General features: G+C 36.3%; 1 protein-coding gene across 1 annotated transcript in view; it reads left to right on the forward strand.

Annotated features, from left to right (window-relative positions):
- The window catches only part of LOC136678798 (ATP-binding cassette sub-family C member 12-like), a 29188-nt gene extending 12572 nt beyond the window's left edge, over nt 1-16616 (forward strand). Inside the window, exons 11-31 of the mRNA XM_066656936.1 lie at nt 766-1014; nt 2145-2216; nt 2675-2799; nt 3475-3547; nt 5170-5373; nt 6275-6409; nt 7976-8072; nt 8174-8239; nt 8338-8427; nt 8517-8620; nt 9223-9393; nt 9824-10050; nt 10553-10690; nt 11433-11625; nt 12965-13054; nt 13265-13454; nt 14097-14256; nt 14373-14451; nt 15138-15251; nt 15405-15569; nt 15721-16616. Coding sequence (XP_066513033.1) covers nt 766-1014; nt 2145-2216; nt 2675-2799; nt 3475-3547; nt 5170-5373; nt 6275-6409; nt 7976-8072; nt 8174-8239; nt 8338-8427; nt 8517-8620; nt 9223-9393; nt 9824-10050; nt 10553-10690; nt 11433-11625; nt 12965-13054; nt 13265-13454; nt 14097-14256; nt 14373-14451; nt 15138-15251; nt 15405-15569; nt 15721-15813 — 2835 coding nt within the window. The 3' untranslated portion in view covers nt 15814-16616. The remainder of the gene's footprint in view (nt 1-765; nt 1015-2144; nt 2217-2674; nt 2800-3474; nt 3548-5169; nt 5374-6274; nt 6410-7975; nt 8073-8173; nt 8240-8337; nt 8428-8516; nt 8621-9222; nt 9394-9823; nt 10051-10552; nt 10691-11432; nt 11626-12964; nt 13055-13264; nt 13455-14096; nt 14257-14372; nt 14452-15137; nt 15252-15404; nt 15570-15720) is intronic.
- Nucleotides 16617-27669: the final 11053 nt, after the last annotated feature.

The following is a 27669-nucleotide window of genomic DNA, read 5'->3' on the forward strand; positions in this document are numbered from 1 at the left end:
ACCCTTCACAAATTGACAATGGTAAAATGACTGGAAAAGATATGGAAAAGAGTATATTTCATAAATGGATATACAATCCTAAAATCAGTAACATGAAAAAACATGTATATGTAAATCAATTATACATTAAATGCAGTATATTATTTATCATTAATCATTTTTTTTGTTTGCCCATGTCCTGAAATATTGACAATTTTTTTATTTTTTTTTTAATTATTGCTGAAGCTGTATTATTAAAATTAACATTGTCTAATACATATGCTTTTTTCCTATAATCAAGAAACCATTTGTTTATTTTCTGGTGAAGCTCCAGCTAATCGAGGCCAGGAGTCTTAGTGTACAGTTAGCTTTGTGTCTGGGTGAGTGGGATGGCATGGTGCAAGCAAGTTAATGTCAGCTTCGTCAGTTGATGTGACAGATATGTTCTGTCAGCACTCTTTTTCAGGGCACTGAGCTGTCTGGTGATGTTTAATTATCAGCACTGTGAAATTAGGTTAGTGGCAGACATCATCTGTCTCAGTAGAAGCACATGCTGGTCCTCAACCTACCAGTGTACTTGGCATAATGTGTGATGGGGGATTTCAGCTAACAATTAATAAAAAGGAGTATTAATGACTAGGTGAAAATTTGGCAAACAGGGCATTAAAGTGTTCTATGCTTCATGTACCTTAAAAAAATAAAATAAAAATAACCGGTTAAATATAAAGAAGACTGGAAATCGGGTAACTCATCATTTGACATTCTGCTCTTTTTTTGCTCCTATAGAGACTACTTCTAGTAAAAAACCCTGACCCCTATCTGATTCAAAACAAAGACTTGGATGCAGCTGTATTTATGAATAATGCTTCATTTGCCTGGTGTGTTCCGGACATCTCCACTGAAAAAAACCCCAACAAGCCTGAAGCCAGTGTTTTGAAAGGGGGTAAAGTGGCAGTTGCAGAAGTCACTCAAAAAGGCAAAAACACCCCAGACATTAAACCAACTCTCAAGAACATCACTTTCACCCTCCCAAAGGTGGGTATCTGTGATGTGTTTGCTGTTTTACACAGTATGTAAAAAAATATGTACTGTACAGATATGTAGTCACTGTCAGAAAGAGAATATTCAGTGTGTCATACTAGTGTTGGGTCAAAAAGGCCCTATGCCTTAAACAAGGTTTTAATCTGTCAAATTAAAAACCATCTTTAAGAGATTTTACAGACACAGGTTTCAGGTTAAAAGAGAACGGTTTCATTCTTTATTTAAGCAGTTTAAGGTATAGTCACATTTAACCTGGGTAGGTCTAGGAAGACATATTATATATATTTTGCATATTATACAGTATTCCTTTTTCACACACTCCATAGGCCAAGCTTGATCCCACTACAACCAAAAGGCACTTTATTCCCCATGTACATATAAGGACTTCTGCTTCCAGTTAGCTCTTCAAACATTGTTTACTGGACACTATTAGGTTCAAAAGAAACCTTTCTTCTCATTAATTATATTTCTGTTTTTCACAGCCTTTGACAATCTTTTGACTAATACCTGGCTTTTCCCTGTCCTCCGAAATTCATCACACCCCTTGATCATTATTCACAAATGATATGATATTTTTTAGGTTGCTGAATAAACGTAAATAACAATCTCAGGCTTCAGGTCTCAGACCTGGGTTTGAGCTGGTCGTCTCTCATGGCTGCCCTGTCTGTCAATAAGGCAAAATGATAATGCGTTTAATAACTGTCATTGTCTCAGGCCTCTGCCTTTGGATCTGGCAGATGCTTTGATTGTAAGACTCAGTTTTTGTAAAAGCCTTTGTTTACATAAAGTGTATGTGTAATGTTTATCAGAATTCTGCTGAACTAAATGGACTTCTTTAGCATTAATGATAAGCTTTCTCAGGCCTCACAGAGCACACTGAGAACCAGCTTCACAATTTCATCATTAGTAATTATAAAATTTTGCATTAAACTCTTTAATCATATTTTGAATTAAACTCAAAGTTTAAAATCATTCTTTTTGTTTAATACCATATTCAATAATTAAGTCAATGTTTTAGCCATTTAGCTCTGTCACTAGATTGTTTTACACGATTGACAAATGTGAAGTTAACATTTATAAAGCTAACATGAAGATTTTTTTTAATTCCCCCCCCCCCCACCCAGGGAAATCTTCTTGGTGTTTGTGGGAATGTTGGAAGTGGAAAAACTTCATTAGTTTCAAGCATACTTGAGCAGGTACATTTCTATTACTACATCTCTCATTTTCACAGCACTGTAGATACACAATGTATGATATTTTTTTTATTTTTTTGCAAATTTTGCCACAGCTTTGTTTACATTTCTTACTATTAATTCAAAGGATATTACATTGAAAAAAAAATACACAATGAAGTTATTTGTCAAAATGTTGTATGAAATTAAATCATCTACATCCAGATATATACTTTTTTATATATATGAGTACATGTTACTTAACCTTTTATCTCTGGATGTAGATGTAGTTTCTTGCAAAAATTTGACATAAATATTAAGTAAATTCAATGTGTTATATTTAAAGTAGTGCTGCATCCATGATTTGGTTTTAAATTCAATTTAATCACTTCAGAATGTCATGAAACTTAAATTTAAAGTGTATATACCAGCGGTTTACTGTGTTTGCAATGGCTGTTTATTTATTTATTTATTTTTGTTAGATGCAACTTCAGAGTGGGTCAGTGTCTGCAAATGGTACATTTGCATACGTTTCCCAACAAGCTTGGATCTTTCATGGAACTGTACGTGATAATATTCTAATGGGTGAATCCTTTGACCAAAAGAGGTACTACACACAAATATAGTATATGTTTTAAATGCTTGATCAAACAAATATTAATGCACATTTAGACATACACCAGTCCTATGTGGGATACTGCACCCATTTCAGTTTCAATTTTATCAGTGTATTATTTATTTATTTATTTATTTTAAACAAATACATTTAAATAAAGTATACAGATTTAATATTTGAATTTGATTAATTCAGGCTTCAACTTTTTTCTTTTCCCTTAAAGCTATTATAGTAATTTTTTTTTTTTTTTTTTTTTTTTTTTTTACAATTTCAATTTGCTTGCTCTCATCAGATTTATTTACTCAGAATGATTCTGAATGGCACTATGTTTTTCTACATGGTGCACACAATTGCACTTTATCAACAATCCCCATCACCACAATGTATTCAAATTGGCAGGAATCTCAAAGACTGAACTGCCAACAGCCTGATAATCACATGATAAATGCCAAGGAGGAGGATACTGTTTTGGCACGATGTGGACAAGACTATGAAGTGTATCAGTAATATTTTATCTTCTGGCATTTTATAGTACAGTTAATTATTCACAGCCTTTGGTCCTTCCTCTTGGTTAAATACTGATTGCTGTCTAGGTGTCAAGGGTAAGGTTTTACTGATCTGTTGCACTGTCAGAGTTTCTACATGTATGTGTACTGTTGTGTTTAGGTATGACACTGTTATCCACGCCTGTAGCCTAACTCCAGATCTGGCTATTCTGCCATACGGTGACCAGACAGAGGTTTGTCTTTTGTATTATTTTTATATTATTTTGCTGAATCTTTCTTAGTAGTTATGTAAAATCCTCATTGTTGTCATAACTTCAGATTTAACTATGACTGTTTTAATTTTAGGCCTGATGCACAAATATTTTGGCATCAGTGTGAAATTGGTGTCTGTGACTAAATAAAATACAATAACTTTATAATATATATAATATTATGTGAACGAATCTGTGCCAGAATGGCAAGCATGTGCACATTGATACATGTATCTCATAGTATTATTAAAGATTATATTCTGGTATAGGTTTCACGTCTCTCTGTCGAACTAGTGCCTTGTTTAAGTGTTGTTTTTTTTTCTCTCTCTCTTCTCCCCCCCTAATCAGTGAAGTTTGTTTGGATGTTTGAAGTATTTAGCAATTTCAGAGACAGCCCAAGCCTCTCCTCCATTGTTGGTTTGCTACACTGCTGGTGTTGGCTGAGATGACAGCCCTAAGTGCATATGTACAGACAAAAACTTTCATCAGGTTACTGATTTAGTATATAATAAAATCTATCATCTCTAGTCAACAACAGTTGTTAGTTCTATTCTCTCATTCAAATCTTTTGCCTTTTACCAAGCACCTTGTTGTGAAATGCCAGATTTATTTTATCATACAGACAAATCATTCATTGTCTGAAACCGCTTCTCCAATTCAGGGTCATAGTGGGGCCGGAGCCTACCCAGAATCACTGGGTGCAAGCCGGGAACACACCCTGGAGGTGGCGCCACTCCTTCACAGGGCGACACATTCACTCACACCTACGGACACTTTTTTTTTTTTTTTTGAGTCGCCAACTTGCCTACCAATGTGTTTTTGGACTGTGGGAGGAAACCAGAGCACCCAGAGGGAACCCACGCAAACACGGGGAGAACACACCAAACTCACAGACAGTCACTGGGAGCGAGATCTCAACCCACAACCTCCAGGTCCCTGGAGCTGTGTAACGGCGACACTACCTGCTGTGCCATCGTGCCGTCCTGTGGATTGGAGACTAAAGTGTCCCTAGGTGTGAGTAAATGTGTGAGTGTGTGTTGCTCTGTGAAGGACTGGCGCTCCCTCCAGGGTGTGTTCCTGCCTTGTGCCCAGTGATTCCAGGTAGGCTCCGGACCGACCATGACTCTGAACTGGATAAGTGGTTAAAGACGATGAATGAATGTTCACACAGTTCTGAAAAAAATAAAGCTTCTGGGATGAAATTCATCCCATAGCATGTTTGTGATAAAATTGATGTTTGGCTTTCTCTCTTTCTGTAATAGCATGTTGCAGCAGCAGACCGTGTTAAGTGACAGTGATTTTCCAAAGATCAAGCCCATATGACTATATTTTTCATAGTTTCACATGCAATGGCTTCTGAGGTGCTAGAAAGTCATGCTTATTCAGCAGCACATTTTAATTAGTTTATTTTTACAATATAAAAAATATATTGTCAGCCAAGACATTGGAAAATTCTGTTTGTACTTTCATTGGTTTTCATGGAAACGGGTTTTGTATTTGTTTTTAATTATTGCTTGTAAGTGTCTGTGCTTCATGCATTAGTGTGTATTTAAATACAGTTGATAAATGTGATCCTATGTCTTATTATATCTGTGCATGTATAGATTGGAGAACGTGGTCTGAACCTGTCAGGTGGTCAGAAGCAGAGAATTAGTCTAGCTAGAGCAGTCTACTCCAACAGAGACATCTTTCTATTGGATGACCCCCTCTCAGCTGTTGATGCCCATGTAGGCAAACACATTTTTGAGGAGTGCATCAAAAAAGTGCTAAGGGGCAAATCTGTTATACTGGTCACACATCAACTCCAGGTAAGGCAGTCAAACTGAGAAGAGCTAAACTCGATTACACACCACTTGCATGATTTTTTGTAGTATTTTTGAGTCAAAATAATCTTACCATATCTTTATATTTTCGTATTTTAGAATCTATCAAAGAAACATCTATTTTCTCATAGTATTAGCCTTTAAATTGTAGTTCTTTTTTTAAAAAACTGCCAACAAAAGTTGGAATACTTGGAAAATGTTTGCCACTGTGGTAGATAATACTTTTTTAAAAATATTGATACATTTTTTGGGACTTGATAGAGGTTTTCTGAATTATTCCCCAGTCAGTGTGTGTGTGTAATATGTTTATTGCACAAGCATGTCAGCTTTTTATGCCGTGCTTTCTGAAGAATGGAAGGATTCAGGCACTCTACTGGGTTTTGGCCCTGGCTTTTTTGGACATTTATATCCAATGATAGAATCACCTATTCATCTTTTTAACAGGGAAAAGTTCAAAAACAAGTATTTCCGATTATTCCAAGTATATCCCGACGATTCATCTGTCCCAGTGTTTTTTAAAATTAATTCCTGATATCAAGTTTATATTTAAACAACTTAATAACGGGTATATATCTGACTATTAAATATATTCTTTTTGATGTTTGTAGTCTAATATTTTGAAAACTTTTTTTTTTTTTTTTTTTTAATATTGTGTCCCAAGGTTTTCTTTGGAATTTAGTTTGTACACAGTCAATGTAAACATTCCTCTTTAGTTTTACTGAATCATGATAACTATGCACATTGGTAAATGTTTTACCAGCCTTAGAGAGCCATCCAAGTGGGTTAATGACCTCTTTCAATGTATTATAGTGAATAAAGATTTTTATTATAGATTTTATACCTTCAGCCATTTTTTTTCTCCCCTCTCTCTCTCTTTTCCATGCAGTATTTGGAGTTCTGTGATGAGGTCTTGCTCTTGGAGAATGGTGAGATAAATGAAGCTGGAACACACAGAACTTTGATGAAAGCAAAGGGTCGATATGCTCAGCTCATCAACAATTTCCAGCTTGAACAAAGCAATGTATTGAAGCTTTCTTTCTTCCTGTCTTTTCTAGCATATCAAGTGTACACATGTTTTAAAGCAATTATTTGTAACATTTTTGTAATTTTATAGTAACTGTTTCATAGTTTTAAAATGGCAATTATAATTTAATTTTTTAAAGAACTAAAATGTAAATGTTAATATTCTGTTTGTGATTGCTAACGTCAAAATCACTTACTTATAAATGTACATGTACACTATGTAGTTATGGATTATCCCCAAGAACAGAACCAATAGATGCACATGCCTTTTTTGACTTGCCATTTTTTTTCAAACTACTTAAATGTAGATTATTTTTGTTGAATATAATGACAATTGTCATTTTTAATACTACTCGACAATTACCATAAAATGTCAAAATAGCAGGAGAATGAGTCAATTCTGAATTACTGTTATATGTAACACAAATTATTTGTACACATAATACACACTGATGAACATTATCCCTACCACGGTCAAGCCACAATATAGTTTACTCAGTAGAGGTAATTAGCAAAAACCTTTAATAATTTGTATTGTTTCTACTGTAAATATCTGTAGTGCAGTGTATTTCATTCACTGGGTTTGTCAGATAGAATAGTTATTACATAAAACTAAATTTTTATTTATTTTTTTGTTGGGAAACTCGTGTCTGGATAAATTTTACACAATGGTAAATGGTTAAATATTCCCATATCCTGAAAATTTGGGATGCAATGCAAAATGTAAAAAAAAAAAAAAAAGGGAACTCCACTAGAGAAACATGTCTGTGTTTAATGCAGGGCCAGCTGAGGGCTTGAAGACAACAATAAACCACAGGTTTTAGACCTTTGCATAAAGAGATTTCTCAGGATACTCTTTAACGTTTAATTATATGTACTGTAGATGAAGAAATCCCTAGGTTATTTGTTATGTTGATAAAAATGATTCTTGAATTGTTTCACTGTTTGCCTGTGAAGTTTTTCACAGAACCTCTTCCCTACTGAGATTTGGCCTCTCTAAAATGATCTGATTATGTCACTGTTGCCAATTATTAGCCTCGTTTTGTAGCATTATGCAATTCTACCTCACATTTGTTGCTTTATCCCAATGTTTAGGAACATGTAGCTGGCATCAAATTACATTTTTCAAGAAAGAGTAAAATGTTGCAATATTTTCAGTTAAATATACAGCACTTGTCTGAAAAGGGCAATTGGTGTTTGCTATTTTTAATTCGGTTTCCTTTGCAGTTTTAAACCTTTAAATTTTTAGGAGTGGGATTGATCTTGTAAATAATTTAAACCACATCTACTCTTTTATGTCAATTTTAAATCATTTGCACATCATTGCATTCTGTTTTTATTTACATTTTTCACAACATCTCACCTTTTTTGAAAACGAGATTTGTAATTTTAAGAGCAGAACATAACGATCTAAAAAACAAGTTAAGTTTGTAAGTATTATTATTAGGAAGCATAATTTCATACATTTATTTATGTAACCTAAACACAATCAAACAAATAACCACTGTGATATTGTAGTTTGTATTTGGTTGTATTTATTTTTTCCAAATCATTTGTCCTGAAGGAGAAAAAAGATGAGGCAACTACAAATCCCCCCGATTCCAGTAAACAAAGGAAAGAGGGACTGGAAGATTCCAAAGCTAATGGAATTGTAAACCCAGGTCAGAGGCCATACAGCTTTGTAAATGCGAACTGAATTTGATTTAATTTATAAATAATTTAAATAAAAGATTAATAATGTTTGATTATTGTTCTGTTGCAGCCTTTGACATGTCTGATGAGAAAATTAAACCAGATGACTCAGTAAATGAGGGCCCAGAAAAAAAAGGTATGTTAATGTTTATGACATTGATTCATGGAAAATGGATAATATATCCATTTTCTCTCTTGAACTCTTGATTTTGTGTGTGTATATGTGTGATTTAGAGGGTAAAGATCAGCTGGTTACAAAAGAGGTTTCTCAAGAAGGATCAGTCACTTGGAGAACCTACCATCAGTATTGCATGGCTGCTGGAGGTATATCTCTCACTCTTTTTAACTTGCACACTTTCAGTCTGACATTTTTCCTTTGGTCTTTCTTAGTGTTTCTCTCTCACACGGTATAGGTTACATTCTGTTGCATTTTGTCATACTGATCTTCGTCCTGCTGGTGGGATGCATTGCCTTCAGCAGCTGGTGGCTGAGTTTCTGGCTGAACAGTGGCTCTGGGGTAAACAAAGTCTTATATTACTGTCTTTATCTGAAGTTTTCCACTGAACTATGCATTACTGTGGTGATTTACTCTTTATACCAGAACGCATTCTACAACAATTCAGCAAAAACTCACGCAATTTTCCTTTGAGTTATAGTCACTGAGTCTACAGTGCTCCTTCATTCTTTCAAATGTTGCTTTTTCAGGGCTAGAACTATGTTTATGTTGATAACAATGATTAGAATAGTAACACAGATCTTTATAAATACACTTCCAAATCATTGGCAAGTAAAATTTTGTCTAAGCTACAAAATAAGTAATTGCCCCCCCAAATCAGTTGTAATCATAAAAGCAATCTTGGGTGTGTGTAAGGCACTATAGATGCCATTGCCCTCCATACAGCAGATTGCGATTCAATGGGATAGACTCCTAATGTTACTTGTCTCCTTTTAATAATAACAATATACTGTGAGTCACTTATTGGGAAGTCTGCCAAATGTAAATGTCAATATACATCAGTGTAGTTGACATTGATATAGAATAGTGAAGAGACTGTTATACCTTTCTTCAGTTTTAACCCTTTGTGTTTCTTTCTCTCTTTCTCTCTCTTTCTTTCATAGAATAGCACAAACACTGGTAACATCTCGGAGAACCCAGATTTGGAGTTTTATCAGATAATTTATGGACTGTCTGTGATTATCATGATAGTCCTTGCTGTCGCAAAGGGATATGCATTTACCAAAGTCACGTTACACGCCTCTTCAAAACTCCATGACACCATGTTCAGGAGGGTGAGCTTCATTTCATTACACTGACATCTTTGCAACCCAGTCTTTTAATTTGTTACAGAAGTGTTCATATAAGAGCCATATATATATATATATATATATATATATATATATATATATATATATATATATATATATATATATATATATACACACACACACACAAAATCTCCATCGGTCCTAAAAGATTAGATAATTGAATATTACTAGTCTTGGGATTGTAATTCCTGCTAATTTAATTGTGAACTTCAAACAAATGTAAAATATTAACTGTTGCAGTTTTTCTAATGCTAGCTTCAGTAAATAAATTGTGATTACAATTTGGAACGTGCTCTGTAGTACACATTTGAGGAGAAAACAATTACTTGCAACATATAGGTCTTCTAATAGCATCAAAACCTTTTCTTATTACTGTAGTACCTCTGTCAAATAGATCCTGTCCAGTCCCATGAGCTTCTTTGACACAACCCCTACTGGTCGTATGGTAAACCGCTTCAGTAAGGACCAAGATGAGACTGATACTGCCCTCCCGTTCAACATGGAGAACTTCTTGCAGTTCTGCCTGATGGTCACTTTCATCATTCTGACCGTGTGTGTGGTTTTTCCATATATCCTCATTGCTGTGGCTACACTGGGGCTCATCTTCACTGTCATTCTTTAGTAAGTCTTAATAAAACAGTCACTTCATTTACATTCGAGGAGCACATGGAAGAGGAGAAAATCTAATGCACTGCTAGGACAAACAACACACTGGAAAAATCACAAAACATATTAATCAGAATACTAAAATTACAGAATCTTCTATCTTTGGGATAAGTTGAGACAAACTGTAGTTTTTAGATAGACATTGCCACCTAGTGATAGAAATGAAAATGACAATGATCTGAGCTATTCTTATTTTGCAATAAAGGGATAATAGTATTTTGTAAAAGTCTAAAAACAGTCAAGAAATACAAATACATTTAAAAAGGTGTGTTAATTTATTTTGTGATACACTATATAATTCAAGAACACTTTACTGGAAAAAAAATAAGCTTTTAAGCTTTTAGAAGTAGAACTAACTTTAGGAATTAACTTTCATGTGAAGGTTAACTTTTTGTGCATTCATTATCAGGAGAGAGTTGTGTTGTGTATTAATGTTGTGCTGCTTTGCTTCATTTAGTATTTTCCAGAGGAGCATTCGACATATGAAAAGAATGGAAAATATTAGCCGTTCTCCTTGGATCTCCCACACCACCGCCACTATCCAGGGCCTCAGCACTATCCACGCCTACGACAAGAGAGCACAATACATAGAACAGTATGACTACCTAACTGTCTTAATATTTATTAATAAAATTTCATACACTTGCGAAATTTAACTTTCTAACAAGTGATATGGATTGCACAACCATATTTTAGCTTAGACACAGTGTACATACAAATAGCTATAGGATTCCAAAAACAAAACCACACTGCAATATACAACACTGTATGCACAGATGTGTAAAATACAGCTGTGTATGTAGGGTAGGAATGATCAGCCTCATGAAATATTGCTAAATTGTCAGATAATGCCAATGATATTTTACAGTTGTATTTTTCCTTTTATTTAGGACAGTGTCTATCTGCACCAGAGTGGGCCACTTTTAGCTAGATTCTGTTCAAATCTATAAAAAATCTCTGAAAAATGGCCAATATAGATGATTATTTATAATTCAAAATGTGGCTCCAGGTTTACTGGTAAGATTTACACAAACGGTCACTATCTACAGTAATAATACACCTGATACAGCAGTATAGTACAACTGTAAATACAATAATAAAGTAATATTTTTACTTAATTACAGGCAATACTCAGCTCACAGAGGCATAGCTCTTCCTACCAATGTCAATAAATGAGAGTAAAATTGCACAATGATAAAACAACCTATTGTAGTACACTGACCTCATTTCCAGTGGCATACTGTAAAATTAATATTTGTGACAAGTTGCTACATCTCACACCCTTTGTGTTTGTATGTGTGTAAATATATGCGCGGATGTGTGTTTTTGCTTGCCAGGTTTAAAGTCATCAGTGACCATAACTCCAATCACTTTTTGCTGTTTAACTGTGGAACTCGGTGGCTGTCATTCTGGTTGGACTTTCTGTCTGCTACTGTTGCCCTGTTGGTGGCATTGTTTGTTGTGCTGAGTCCCAATGAGGGGAGTATCAACCCCGCACTCAAGGGTCTAGCTCTCTCTTACACTATACAGGTAACACATACAATCAATTTTGTGCTAATGCTATTACACTTTTCAGTCTTCATAAAGTACATAAAATTCTCTTAACAGCGGTAAAGTCACTGTATTGGATCGTCAACAGGGCTTTTCTCTGCTGTATAAAATCATAACATATTACAAAATGATTACCCAATGGTTCATATATAATTTATTACTATTATAATAATAATAAATTATGTATTTTTTAAGGATACAAGGTGTGTGTGGTTATGTTCCCTAACTAATGGTGCTGAACCTTGAGGGTAACACCATGGTAACAAGTTTGCTGGGAGTGACTTGATAGGAACCTTTTTTACGTCAATCTAACATTTCTTCATAACTGTGTGTACTACTTTATATAGATTAATGACCTTTAAATGTAAGTTCATTATAAGTGATTGTATAACCCTTTAGACTCTGTCTCTGATTACAGTTTTAATCATAAATTAATTACTCATTACATCTTGAATGTTTCCTTCCCAGCCCTGAGTGTGTGCACATTCACATACGGTCTCCTTTTCAAGTTACAATTAGCTTGTAATGTACTAACAATTTAATTACCTAATTACATATTTAATTGTTCAAGTTAAAATTTTATGCCATTTGTACAAATAGGACATTCATGCATTAGAAAAAATTTGTAATAAATGAAATGGGATGCTCTGGAGTAGTTATACATGAGTCTTAAGTTCATCACACCCGGTGTTCATGGTGACATTTACCATTATCTCTAACATGGTACATGACGTTGTTTGTGAACAGGGCTATAAAATCACAATTGTCGTTTGCAATGTTCCACTGTGTACATGAGATTTCTAACCAATCACAATATTTCTTTACAGTGAGAATGCATACCATCTCACAAAAACATTTATCAAGATTTGTGATCAAGGTAGTGTCTTTTAGACTTGATGAAATCATGTGCTTAACCAAACATAAAGAAGAAATTAACACAGACCCACCTTTTAATTTTCTTTCAAAAATGGGTTCACCCGGCTTGTTATAATGCATAAAATACACTACAGGTCCAGACAATTATAGAAACATCTGAGAATAATATAGAAATACCTGATTTCACTAATGTTCTTGTGGGTGAACGCCACAAGAACATATCTTCACAGCAGTGTGTGTAAAGCTTTGTCAAAAGGCTCAAGGATATTAATGCTTTAAAGTAACACTGGATGAGCTGTTGTCCACAAACAATATGCAATATCTCAGTCACAGAATAATATAGCTGCAATATGGTATTTTGTCCATAATTTGTAACTTTTGTGAGAATCGTGTAGCTATTTTCTAACATTGTTCAACTATCACTATTTGTTTGTTGCTGCAGTTGACAGGCATGCTGCAGTACGTTGTAAGACTCTCTACAGAAGTGGAGGCAAAGTTCACCTCAGTGGAGAGATTGCAGGAATACATAACAGTAAGAGGCCCAGTCAAATTTACCTGTCAAATAAATATATTAAGCATTAAGTATGTTAAGTATGACTTTGTTATTGTTTTATGGTCTCGTAACTTTTCAAGGTATGGGCTTATCGGGATTATAATATCAGTTCAGTCAAAGCAGTTGATGCCTTTCAGCAGTGACTACGTTCATGCTAATTCTGTCTGCTCGTTGCTAATGTAATTTTAGGGCTGTGTGTCTGAGGCACCGCGTAAAGTGAAAGGTGTCAGCACCCCCACTGGCTGGCCACAGGAGGGGGCTATCACCTTTAGAGATTACAGCATGAGGTACAGAGAAAACACACCAATAGTTCTCGATGACCTCAACCTCTCAATCCAGCCAGGAGAGAAGCTTGGCATTGTGGGTCGCACTGGCTCAGGTAAGAGTCCGTTCTTTCCTCTGCAGAGACAGGAGAGATCAGGAGGCAATGTTATAGCACCCCTGGAATAATATTTGATGAACTGCCTTTAATCAGAAAACAAAGAGGCAACCAGTGTTTTTATACTGTATACATCTGTTTAAAACTCTGTTATGTAAAACCATTCATTCAAATGTGTGTTTTTTCTTGTAAGAAACAAAATATCTCATTAGATTTATAGCAAGTTGTACATGTTTCATTGCACATCAACGAAACATAAATACAGTTAGAAAAATTGACCCCCCCCCCCACACACACTTAATTTATAATTTATTTATATATTTAGTATTGCTTACATTTGTTTAGTTTAGTCACCAACATAATATAACCAGGCATTAAATTGTAGCTACTATTAATATTGTACTTCCACATCTGGACATGGTTAAATAAACTGACTGTCATAAATAAAATTGGGGATAATTCACCAACAAACAGAAATGTCCACCAGGGAAAACAAAAAAACAAAAACAATACCAATGTGGAAAGCTACTGTTTCCTCAGGTGTGCCTTCGCTGTAACAAAGAACAAATGTGGAGAAAAAACTAAATGTTATTTGCAGGGTGAATTTGCTGTGTATTAAATAAATAATCTGTCTGTTTTCAGGCAAGTCATCACTGGGTGTGGCTCTGTTTCGACTGGCAGAGCCAGCAGGAGGTACTATTTTGATTGACAGTGTAGACACCAGCACTTTAGGCCTGCAGGACCTGCGCAGTCAGCTGTCCATCATCCCCCAGGACCCTGTCCTCTTCATTGGCACAGTCAGGTGACCTCCCTCTATTGTGTTTTCTCCTCTAAACCTGAGCATACACTGTAGATCTAAACATTCAATATAAGTAAAAGCATTGAACATTAAAGTTATATATTTTTGTGTTTGTGTAGGTATAACCTTGACCCTTTTAATAACTACACAGATGAGGAGATATGGATGGCTTTAGAGAAAACATATATGAAAGAAACAGTAAGTATAGCTGCACTCTAAGATTTTTGGCTAAAATGAAAGTAAGGAGGAGCCGTTAAATAAAAATCTGGTTTGCCTGAAAATAGTAGTTGAAAAGTCAAAGGTTGGATTCATGTTTTCTGGGGCTGTTGTCACTTTGACGGTTATCCTCTCACTCTCACAGTTCAGAGCTCTGGAACGAGACTTTGAAATATTTTTAGATATGGAAAGAGAGGACTATCCTCCACATTAATATCTGCCACTATGTTACATGACTATGGGAAGAAGGATTTTTACTTTAAGTGTGTGCAGAGATTTTAGTCCGAAAAGCCCAGAGTCAAATCTCTATTTCTATATTTAAAGTGAAGCTCTTTCTTTAACACAGTCAAGCGGCATGATGGCAGATGCTGCTGTGTAATGTTCTATGAAAAGCATCTAGTTGAAACTTTTGGAGTCAACTCAGTCTCGGTATGTGAGTGCATTTTGCAGTGTCTTCGTATTTGAAGTGTTAAATCTCGGCAAATATAGATAATTTACAATTTTTTGAGATGTCATGAGTCAAGGTATTACTTGCCTGAAATTACTTTGTATATTACATTTTACAAAAACATTACTTTATGCCTCTCAGTTATAGTCAAAGTGAGGTTAAAAATCAATCCTGCTACAATCAACGCAATTGATTTGACACTTTTTGTCTATTTTGATAGATCTTAAATTTACCAGAAAAGCTGGAATCGACAGTGGTGGAGAATGGTGAGAATTTCTCTGTAGGAGAGAGACAGCTCATTTGCATGGCCAGAGCACTGCTACGCAATTCAAAAGTAAGAATACTCGCGCACACACACACACAGATCCAAGCTGATCTGCTTTGCATGTGGTCCACTCATCATTAAACTCACCGCGAAGCATCTATTCACATCCACAGACACTTGGAACACTGACTGCTCATCTGAATTTGTTCTATTTGTACATAGATTATTCTCTTGGATGAAGCAACAGCATCTATAGACTCAGAGACGGATAGTTTGATTCAGCACACAATTAGAGATGCCTTCCAGCACTGTACCATGCTGACCATAGCACACCGCATCAACACTGTCCTGGAGTGCGACCGCATCCTCATCATGGACAAGGGCAAGGTAAAAAAAAATTGTATTTGTATATAAACATGTGTTAAAATTTGACCAATGTTTTCCCTCGCCCTGTAAATCCTCTAATCTGGAATTATTATAACCACAGTAACAAAGTAAATGTAACCTCATTTAGTCTCTCTCTCTCTCTCTCTCTCAGGCTGTTGAATTTGATCGGCCGCAGAATCTCATCCAGAGACCAGACTCTCTCTTTGCATCACTACTAGCAGCAGCCAATAGTGTCAACTCCTGAAACATGCGCGCACACACACACACACACGGATCTGAGCTGATCTGCTTTCTGCATGTGATCCACTCATCATTAAACTCACTCCAAGGCATCCATTTACATCTAAATACATAACCACTAAACAAATGAGGGTGAGATGAAGTGGGCTTCAGTTTTATTTACAAAAACCTAGGTTGTATGTTAGGAAAAAGAATATCATGTAGAAAATTAATCCATTTCAGAACCTTCTGGTTTCCAAACTGAGTCGTTTCAGGTCTGATGGAACCAGTCGAGTTCTGTATGGAACCTTTTTATTGGAAGTAGTACTGTGCAGAACTGATACTACTGCATTTTTCAGGAATGTTTGCATTTTTTTTCAGTTTTCTTGTGCATTTTAAAGAGAAATGTACTGTACATAAATTGCACATTTCTTATCGGAGTCACAAAACCACAGCTACACTTGAGTGGTTAATATTCACCTGTACTGAGATTTTTGGTCATAACACATTTTGCACATGTATTTCTGTTAATTGTATGAAAAAATACTTTTTTTTTTTTCCTCATAGTACAGTAAATGAAAGCTTTGTTCAGGATTAACTCTAGCTAGCACACCTTTTCTGTATTCTGGTTTTAGAAAATGTAGCAAATTTTAAAACGGGTAAATATTTTTCTTTATTAAAACTGACTGAAACCTTAATTAGTAGCATTTTGTACCACTTTTTTTTCAGCATAACTGATAAAAATTAACTCTAGTGTCTCTTCTAGTTCTCATAGGACTAAAACTGTGTGTGTGTGTGTGTGTATATATAAATCTAAGATATTTATTGGATTTTTTTATTTACAGACTTGCTCTGTGGTTTAATATGAAGTCAGTACAAAATTGTTTATTTACAAACATGAATAAACACTGGTACACTACCAAAAAAAAAATGAACATATTGTATCCATTCTGGATTCCTCAGTGAAGTGATTATGAATTGTAATAAAATGTTTAAAAAAGAATGGAGAGTGTGTACCTTAATGAATACAATTCATTCATCGTTGCTCTCAGAAAAATATCCTTGTGCCAGCAAAGAAGCAACTTTTCAGGAAAGGCAACAGATGTACCAAAATTTTAAGGTATGATTTATTTAATGGCATTATGTTTTGAAGCATTTTTTATTTTTGAAGCATTATATTTTAATTAGTCCATCATGAGATTTTGACACAGTGAAGAGGGCAGCTGGTATTTCAATGTATGTGAATAAATTAAAAATGTTAACAACAGCCACAATGTTTTATTGTTGCTACCATCCTGCATGTATTTCTGTAGGCCTGTAGGGGTCTCTGTTTCCCCGCCTCAGCTGAGCAGGTTGATACTAGGTTGCATCAGTGAACGCGTTTACTGATGAAATACCGTGAAATTCCAGCAGAGCCGAGAGGAGCTGAGGCTGGTCAGGGAGCTGGAGAATTACTTCAGCTCAATAAACACGGAATGTTGAAAGACATCGATCAGATATCAGCCAAATCTGCTTTTTATCTATCATAATGCAGATATGATGCAACAGATAGGCGCGCTCCGCAGACACGTTTGTGTGTGTGCGTGTTGTATGTGTACTGTTCGACTGCGTAACATTTTGTTCCGTTTGAACGCGAGTCTTGGGCCTTCCACCACCTTTCTTACTTTGTTCATAAACTACAGCTAGCTTTCTCATCAGCTGTCTATTTCATGCTCTCTCTCTCTCTCTCTCTCTCGCATTTAAACTAGGTTTTCCATCTTGGAACAAAGTTCTGTCCCTGGTGGACAAAATCTAGCTCAGAATGACACTTCCACAAACAAGTTTGTATTTACATTGATTTCTGTATGACTTCAAGTAGCTAGAGCACTAGCCCAACACCAGCCTTAACCTCAGGAACCCCAGAAGAAACATATTACTTTTTAAAAATAACAGTCTGCCTTCCATCATCCAGGATGCTGGGTGCCCAAAAAAAATGTAACACAAAATACACACAATGCTCCTCTTTACCTTAACCCAAAGAACTGTAAATAAATTATTTCCCAGCACTCCTGGTTTAAAAGTCGTATCCTCATGGGGCCCATCTAAATTATTCATGTGTTCTGACATTTTGGGAAATGTGGTCCTCACAAAGACCTTACAAAGTTTACAAGTCCATATTGCTGTCTAAGTTCTGTATCACTGCATGTACATGCTGCTATGTCACATGAAATTCAACCCACACTCTAACCTCAAAATTCAAAGCCAATTGTTTCCACCCAGGTGCTGCCACAATATCAGACATTTCTCCACATAAGTTTGTATTCCTATCATATTGGGCAGTATTTCAATGGATACATGTATGACTGTATCTAAATACAACCACACGTATGTCAAAAGGTTTGTAGACCCTTCTTACCAATAGAATAGGGCTGTGGAGCAGCCACACATGAGCAAAACCAGAATGGAATTTTTCATAGCACTTTTGTACAAATGTATTGGCGTTCCTCATGCCAGGCTATTCCGGATTATTATCGGTTTGGTCTCCATAATTATGGCCTTTACACACCCACTCAGACTCTCTCTCTCTCTCTCTCTCTCACTCACACACACACACACAAATATGACTCATCAAGTGAAACTTTGCCCCAATGCCCTTTCTCTGGGTGCCACTGCAACATAGTGTTCCTTTAATCGGTATTATCAGCCACATGCATTATTTACTTTAGCCTGGACAAGTAAATGACTCTGTGTAAATAAGAGTGCAATCTCCTTTTAATGGTGTCAGATCCACCAGGGTGCGGCATTGTCTTACAAAGTAGGCAAACTTCAACAAGTGCCTGAGGACACATATGAGTGCTGTCAGGACACAATTAAGCCTGGTAATATTTGTCTATTCAACTTCTATTGTCTTGAGCATGTGGTTAGTTTTATATTATCAGGGGCTGTGATGGATATTAAAAGCTTGGTGTCTAAAACCCCTGAAGAGGAGCTCCAATTCATTTTAATTGTTTCACAAACCCCTGGGCTGAAGCTCATTTCCATCTCTCTCTCTTTCACTTTGAGTAGTTTGAAAGAACAATAAATCATAGCCAAATGTGAGCTCTATTCTTAGCCTTGCGTTGCAGTTGGCCCCATCTCCTCTCTTTCCAAACTCTTCAGTACTGTCTCTCTGTGTGAGGCTTTGATCAAGCTCAGCTCCTAATCACGCTGATGGAGACAGTAAGCAGACTTTCTCTCCCTCACTCTCTCTCTCTTTCGCACTCTCTCTCTCTCTCAGTGAGAGAGCACAGTGTCCCAGGACAGGAAAACTGAACAGAGGATGTCTTCCATCTCTTGGGGAGTTTAATACTGTTGTTCTGTATTGAGGGGTTGAGGGATTATGCTGACCCTCCCAATAACACGCCCCATATTGGTATTAACTTTGACAGTTGTCCGTTTTGATTAATCAAATTCATGACCACAGAAGAACAGAAGCATAATATCACACATACATTCTGTACAACACATACATTACCGAGACTCTACCATTAATGGCAAAGGAACATGGTACCATTTGCCCGTTGAATTGCAAGGATCTATGTGTCCACACTGCCACACAGCTTGGTATTAAGGGTTAACTGTTAGGCATTTTAGCCTGTTTAACTTAAAAGAACCCGTTCAGAAGAATGATTTGTTTACAGGCAGTCAGCTCTTCAGTCATTGTGAACTGTTTGAAGAGCTGTGGTTTTAGTCTTAAGTGGTTCTCAGTTGTAGCAATAAAAACTAAAGCAGAATATAACCTTGTTAGTTCAGACTTGGGGGAAGAAGATATGACTTTATAATAAGCAGTGAGCAGCTACAAAGTTGTCTGTTGAGGTTGTACGCAGTTACAACTCGTTGTAATTTATGATACTGAACTCTAGGCTAGGCACTACACTAATCAGGCATGCTAGGCCGGAGAGGGCATGATGAAACAAGAGGTACTGAAACTGGTAGTTGTAAAACACACATTAGTAGGGGGATTGGCTGCTCAAAAGAGTCCATAGGTGTAAGTGAATATGTATGTGTGTGTGTGTGTGTGTGTGTGTGTGTGTGTGTGTGTGTGTATGTGTTGCCCAGTGAAGGACTAGTGCCCCCTCCAGGGTGTATTCTTTCCTTGCGCCCAATGATTCCGGGTAGGCTTCGAACCCACCACAACCCTAAACTGGATAAGCGGTTACAGACAATGAATGAATGAATGAATGAATGAAAATAGAGATCATACTGAAACAAGGCACCATACAGAAATGAGAGATCATATTGAACTGTCAGTTCACAAACTCAGAAAACTACAGCTTCTTCAGTGCACTCGCTTACACAACTATAAGATGTAGAATGTTTACATTTTGTAGAGGTTCCTTCAACTTTATAGAGGTTCCTCTCACTTATATTGCATCCAGTGAAAAGTGTTGTGGCATCACAGATTGGAGTAAAAGCAGGTACTGAAATTAGAAAGATCTTAATGAAAAGGATTTGACTGCAATGACAGATCATTTAAAATGAGAGGTCATACTGGAGTGACCTTGTACAAGAATGCATGTACACTAAATAGAAGAGAAAACATACAGAAATGTGTTCATAATTAATTGAAAAGCCATTGTATAAATTAGTGATTATGATGGAATTAGAGATGGCAAATCAGCTGTACAGAAAAGAATCGCGCTGACTGGCTGGCTGCATGATCTGATCTGAACAGAATGTAAAGAGTGGGCTGGGGCCTTTGGATTCAGACCATTCACCTTTGAACACAGTCACTGGGGCAGCCTTAAGGGACAGTCAGTCGTTTTCCACTGGCCACCTCTCTCTCTCTTTCTCTCACTCTCTCTCTCTCTCACACACACACATCATGTGCAGTGAGCATGCTGTGCAACAGTAAGAGCATTTTTAAGGTTACATAATCACAGTTAAAATAGAATAAATCAAGTGAATGTATTGTGGTGCACTTAGGAGGTTTGCTGTAATTAAAGACACAGATGTGGAATTATTATGCCATAATGTCATTAACATCATGTAAGATATAAAACATGAGGACGTGAATTACACATACACATTATGTATGCATTTTTCTTTTAAAATGTGTGCATGGTGTTATGCACCAGATATAAGGTATCATACATTTTTCATCATTATTTTCAACACACTTGAGAATGAGAATATTGTTTCAAAATGTAATCCTTTCATTCCAATAATTTTGGCTACTGTAATATACTACAGGGTAATATATCGTCAATGTCCAATGGAAAATCTCCCAAAATAGTAACTTTGCAGGAGAAGCAAAAAAAACCTCTTACGTTTCAATGGAAGTCAGAACAAATTTCATCATTAAAATTCTTCATTAAATTTTCACAAATTGTAAAAGACACCTATTTTCAAATGATGTAGTAAATTAAAAATCCACAAAAAATGGAGATACATGTTATTAATTGGACAGTGACGACATGTAAATAAACCCTGCTAGGACTACAATAGGTTCTTCAATGCAAACCTTGGCTTTGTCCATGGGCATGTCAAGATTCAGTAATTCAAGAAAGATCAGAGCCACAGACACAGTATTTACATTTACATTTATGCATTTGGCAGACGCTTTTATCCAAAGTGACTTACAAAAGAGGATCTAACATTCGAACTACAGCACAAATTATACAAAATACCTTACATTAAGTGCAATATGCCAGGAAGTAATAAGTGCATTAAAGAAAGACATTCAGTGCAAAAGATACTCTCGGAAGAGTATTATTGCCCAGTGGAGCTGGATGGGGTTATTTACAAGGTTTCATATACATAAAAAATAGGAAATAAAACAGGAACCCGTTCTGTTTGTGTGTGTTTCTGGGGCTGTGTTTGGCTCTGCATTAATTACGTTTCTCCCCTGTTTACAAGCTCATTATGATGGCTTGGAACTCGGCAACATTTACACACGTATTATATCTCAAAGAGAGAGAAATACTGCTTAATATGTCTTACTTCACATGAGTGAGTGTCTTTGCCTGAACAGTTGTAAAGGGGAGGGGTGGTGAGATATTTTGTGGCATTAGTGTGTTTATAAAACACCATATAGCTGCACATGGTCTCAAATTTCATGTTTTTTACTCTGTTACATTGAATAAATAAGCAATTGTAATTCTTAAAGTCAACTAAATGTCCTTGGTCTTCTTTGGTGTTAGATCATCTAGTATTTATTTTTAAATAAAATGAAAAAGGAAAACACCGGTGTATTATATTATAAACAAATCTTTGTGCTTTTTTCATTTCTGCATTTATTAGTCCTGCCCCCCTTATTTTCTGTACAACACAATCACATAATAAAAGCCACATGTAAAGACATTGATATGAAGCACCAAAGCTTCTCCAGACCTTCCAATGCAAGGGTATTTATTTTGGGCAGTCCTGTTTTTGAAATGCCAGAAACACCTGTGACAAAAGCTATATGGCTAATGATGGTCCGGCAAAACTAGGCTTGCCTTGTTTCTCTTTGCTATTGCTTTTCATTTTGCTTTTCTATTTTCTGGTGACAATCTACAAATTTCTCCACAATTAAATGATTAAAGGGACAATTCTTTTTACCTGTATGCCCATCTGTTGATTTTAATCAAAATAATACTTTTTATAAAATTCAAATGTTTCACAATTTGCTAGCTCTCCGGTCTGTTTGCACACTGGAAACTGGTCTAATGTGCTTATGAATCACAAATACAGTGCCTTGCGAAAGTATTCAGACCCCTTGAACTTTTAAAACTTTTGCCACAGTTCAGGCTTCAAACAAAGATATAAAATTTAAATTTTTTGTGAAGAATCAACAGCAAGTAGGAAACAATCTGAAGTGGAATGAAATTTATTGGCCGTGTCAAATTTTAACAAATAAAAAACTGAAAAGTGGGGCGTGCAATATTATTTGGCCCCCTTGCATTAATACTTTGTAGCGCCACCTTTTTCTGCAATTACAGCTGCAAGTCACTTGGGGTATGCCTCTATCAGTTTTGCACATCAAGAGATTGAAATTCGTGCCCATTCTTCCTTGCAAAACAGCTCGAGCTCAGTGAAATTGGATGGAGAGAGTTTGAACAGCAGTCTGCAGCTCTTTCCACAGATTCTCGTTGGATTCAGGTCTGGACTTTGACTTGGCCATTCCAACACCTGGATACGTTTATTTGTGAACAATTCCACTGTAAAGTTGGCTTTATGTTTTGGATCATTGTCTTGTTGGAAGATAGATCTCCGTCCCAGTCTCAGGTCTCTTGCAGACTCCAACAGGTTTTCTTCCAGACTGGTCCTGTATTTGGCCCCATCCAACTTCCCATCAATTTTGACCATCTTCCCTGTCCCCACTGACAAAAGGCAGGCCCAAACCATGATGCTGCCACCACCATGTTTGACAGTTTCATCTGACCAGATGTTTGGTGTGTCTCCCAGGTGGCTTGTGGCAAACTTTAAATGAGACTTTTTATGGATATCTTTGAGAAATTGCTCTCTTCTTGCCACTCTTCCATAAAGGCCAGATTTGTGCAGTGTACAACTGATTGTTGTCCTATGGACAGACTCTCCCACCTTAGCTGTAGATCTCTGCAGTTCATCCAGAGTGATCATGGGCCTCTTGGCTGCATCTCTGATCAGTCTTCTCCTTGTTCAAGATGAAAGTTTAAAGGGACGGCCAGGTCTTGGTAGATTTGCAGTGGTCTGATACGCCTTCCATTTCAATTTGATTGCTTGCACAGTGCTCCTTGGGATATTTAAATCTTGGAAAATCTTTTTGTATCCAAATCCAGCTTTAAACTTCTCCACAACAGTATCTCGGCCCTGCCTGGTGTGTTCCTTAGTCTTCATGATGCTCTCTGCGCTTTGAACAGAACCCTGAGACTATCACAGAGCAAGTGCATTTATATGGAGACTTGATTACACACAGGTGGATTCTATTAATCATCATCAGTCATTTGGGACAACACTGGATCATTCAGAGATCCTCACTGAACTTCTGGGGTGAGTTTGCTGCACTGAAAGTAAAGGGGCTGTATAATATTGCACGCTCCACTTTTCAGTTTTTTATTTGTTAAAAAAGTTTGACACATCCAATAAATTTAATTCCACTTCACGATTGTGTCCCACTTGTTGTTGATTCTTCACAAAAAAAAAAAAAAATTATATCTTTATGTTTGAAGCCTGAAATGTGGCAAAAGGTTGAAAAGTTCAAGGGGGCCGAATACTTTCACAAGGAACTGTATATAAATTAAAAACTACAAACAGTGACTTTTGAACAATATTTACTTTTTTTTGTGGTTGCTCAAAATGTGTCTACCATATTAGTCAGCACAGTAAGATATTTATAAAAAGCAATACAATCTGGCAAATACAAGGTCATCTACATCACTGAGCACCCCATTTTCAAACCTTCAGCTCTACAGCATGTTTTAAGGTCACTCAAACTCCTGTTTGCTATTTCCTCTTAAACGTGTTCATATTTTTGGACACTGCTACTGTCATAGCCATGTCAACACTATCTTTTTTGTATAAAAAAATATTAGAATAGATTATGACATAAATGTATACTTTTTAAGAAGACATCTAAAGTAGCTAGCAACAGAGGGAAAACAAGATGGCTAATGTGAACAACTGATGCATGTCATGTGAAAGAATAGCTTTTGTCACCACCGTCAGACATCACCACCGTCAGGTTTTCTGTTTGACGCTGGTGACGTATAGTCTGGCGGTGGTGATAAAACCCTCCAAATGGTCCTCACCAGAGGTTACCAATATGACCTGTAATGTTTCAATAAGGGCGACACAGTGGTGCAGCAAGTAGTGTCACAGTCACATAGCTCCTGGAGGCTGTGGGTTCGATTAGTTCACTCTAATGACAAGCAAACAGGTGATAAACATGAATTATTTTTGCATTGCGCTGAAAACACTCTTGGTTCCAAAGGGCTAAAAACTCCTGCGCAGGTGCAGTTTTCAGTTGATTTTACAGTGGTTTGTACTACTCCACTTTAACACTAGATATCTTACATTTTACAAATAGTAGAATGATCATCCAAGGCTTAAACAGATGTATACAAGTCAATGGGCCAAGGCATTCATTCACGTTCTGGCTTTTGTTTCCATCATTTGAGTTGCAATTGAGAACTTTTAAAGAAAGAAAAAAGGCAAAAAACAAAAAGTGCCTATTATTTTAGGGGTAAACAATGTGTTATTGGATGCTGGGGATAACAGACAGCCATGTCTTTATGTTTTCAGATTGACTAGGGTCTTGTAGGACAACTTACAAAGTTTTAAGCAAAAACAGTGAAGTATTGTGGATTTGTACAGCATTTTCTGAAAGTAGACAATAGGCCCAGCGAGTGAGTGATCACGGTACATCACCTCTCTTTGTCTTCATCTGAGTCGCTGCTATTGGTTTACAGAGGTGTCAATCACTTCTGACCCGCTTGCTGAGAGCTGTGAGCCCTGAGAAGAGTGACGTCCAACAGCGCGCCCTTCCTCACAGTCGGCAGCTGTTCATGGTACACAAAATCAAAGAAGGAACGCCCTCAGCTTTGCATTCACGTAGACTGTACCTAAAACCTGGGCGCCCGGAGCCCCACACCAGTGCATTAATATTATGCAAGAAATAAAGGCATGTTTACTGTGGCGTGGTGAGCAAGAGATTATCTTGTAAAACTTTTTGTTTTAAGTGCTTTTCACCAGCGCAGCTCCTTTCCTGAGATTGCAAGTGATTTTTAAAGACAGAACCTGAAGAGACTGTCTGTTATGGTTTAAAAGTCCGAGTTTAAATGGCGTCTTGCTCCAGGTGTAAACAATCAGTAACAAGAAAGGTGGGATCTCTTTGTTGTTTTCTGGAGTACGGTTGAGTGTATGCGGTTGGAAATCAGTGTGTGGGTCGTTGTCTTACTTCTAAAAATGGTGTTGAGGGCTGTGTGATATTTTTTTAATAGATGTGACGCTAGCAACAAACAAATTTTTTGTTAACAAAAATGGGCCCGCTAGAGAGCGTTTCTGCACACAGGGGTTTAAATGTTTTTTTTTTCACTGTACGTGACTGGGATCAGCAGGAGTGTACCAAGCTTTTCAAAAGTGGGGTTGTTCTGGGATGTTCTCTCTGAAATTATCATTTCGAATTATAATTACAGTCACAACCAATTTTAACTTTGGGAATTTCTATATTTTATCTACATCAAGGCCTATGGAAATACTGTGGTTTATGTCGACATTTTGAAATCACATGTGAGGATAGCTAATATTCCTTCTCTCCCCATACTATTATTACCCATGCATTTCAACTTATGCTGCCTTGCGTGGAGTCCCAAAGTTTTGTTTGTGTCAGGTGAATAAAACCGCTGCATGGTCCCAGGTCTCGATCTTTGAGTGAAAATCATGAAGCAGACACACATGAGGGGTTACATATTGCAAGCCTGTGGTGGCAAATTGTCAACTTCACTTACTTGTTTGCTTGAAAAAAGAGTCAATCTTCCCCTGTCTTTTCCTTTTTATGCATCCTAATATTGCATGACAAAAAGAGAACGACTTTTTCAAAGCATAGTCCCAGGGTCTCACTAGAGACCAGGCGGGTCTGGGGTATTTGCCTCATAGCAGCAAATTTCTTTGATGAGGTACACATTAAGCAATGCCGCAAGTAGCTGCTGCCTTTAGAAAACTAACATTTTTAAAATAGTCCTCTACAGGTTGAAAAACCAAACTGAGTTGTGAACTACTATTAACTGATTATAGAAAATAAACATCAGTTCAGTCTGCCCTTAATACTGCAGTGTTTAATGCATGAACATTTTAACTGGCTTTTTCAGCAGGCCTACTTTACGTTCATCAATAATCAGGTTTCCTCTGTTGGAATAATGCTACTTCAAGTAGTGCATCAATGGCTTTTCTGTGTGATTAATTAAAGATTGCAACAGGCAATCAATTCATGTTTTTTATTTATTTTTATCTTGAAATGACACTCACTGTCAGGAAATTCACCACACCTTATTGTGGGCGTAGGGTTGCCAAGTTTCTGATATCAAAATAAGGAATGCAGAGTCCAGGGGACCAGAATGCACTTGTAAATACTTTTTGACTGTAGTAAATCGGATAAATCATTTTTGTTGTCAGACAGTCAATATGCCTTTTTTGAACATTGGCAAAAGAATAAGTCCCTGTATTTTGCGAAAACTGTTTTACCAGTTTAAAATAACTATTTTTATTGTTCACCAATTACAATAGGATCTGAAGTGAAAGAATCGTATTGGTCTAAGAGTCTAAAAGACTCTCATTCTATTATCAGATGTCCATTAAAAATGTCATAAAATGAATTACTTAATTAGGTCTCCTATTTGTCTTACACTCTCATATATGTCTAAGTGCCCCATACATATTTATACAAGATCTCTTAAAACATGCATGTTGACAACTTGGTTTACAACTTGGTTGGTAAAATTTCAAATGAAAACGCTTGCCTCATCAGTCCTAAAGTAAACTCTTTATTTTACTTCAGAACCATTGTTTCCTTAGGTGCTAATGAATTAATTTGGTATAATATATATATATATATATATATATATATATATATATATATATATATTTTTTTTTTTCCCCACCACCATTTTATTAAACTTTTATGAAACTTTAGTATCACATGTTACGTTGTTTCTGTACGTGCTACTGTCAGAACATTTTTAATTAAATATGAAAGAAAATATGTATTTTTGGAATTTTTTGCCTTAGGCTCATTTTATGCCCAAAATATCATCAACATTTAAAAATAAAATATTAATGCTAAATGGATATCTACAAACATTAATAAAATAATATCAGTTATTTAAAACATGATTTGAATATTTTTCTTAGAGGTATTTAACTCTTCAGATGCCTGGTTCCTGTCACCACTACTTTAAATATTTCT

The sequence above is a fragment of the Hoplias malabaricus genome, chromosome Y (assembly GCF_029633855.1).
Source record: "Hoplias malabaricus isolate fHopMal1 chromosome Y, fHopMal1.hap1, whole genome shotgun sequence".
NCBI lineage: Eukaryota > Metazoa > Chordata > Actinopteri > Characiformes > Erythrinidae > Hoplias > Hoplias malabaricus.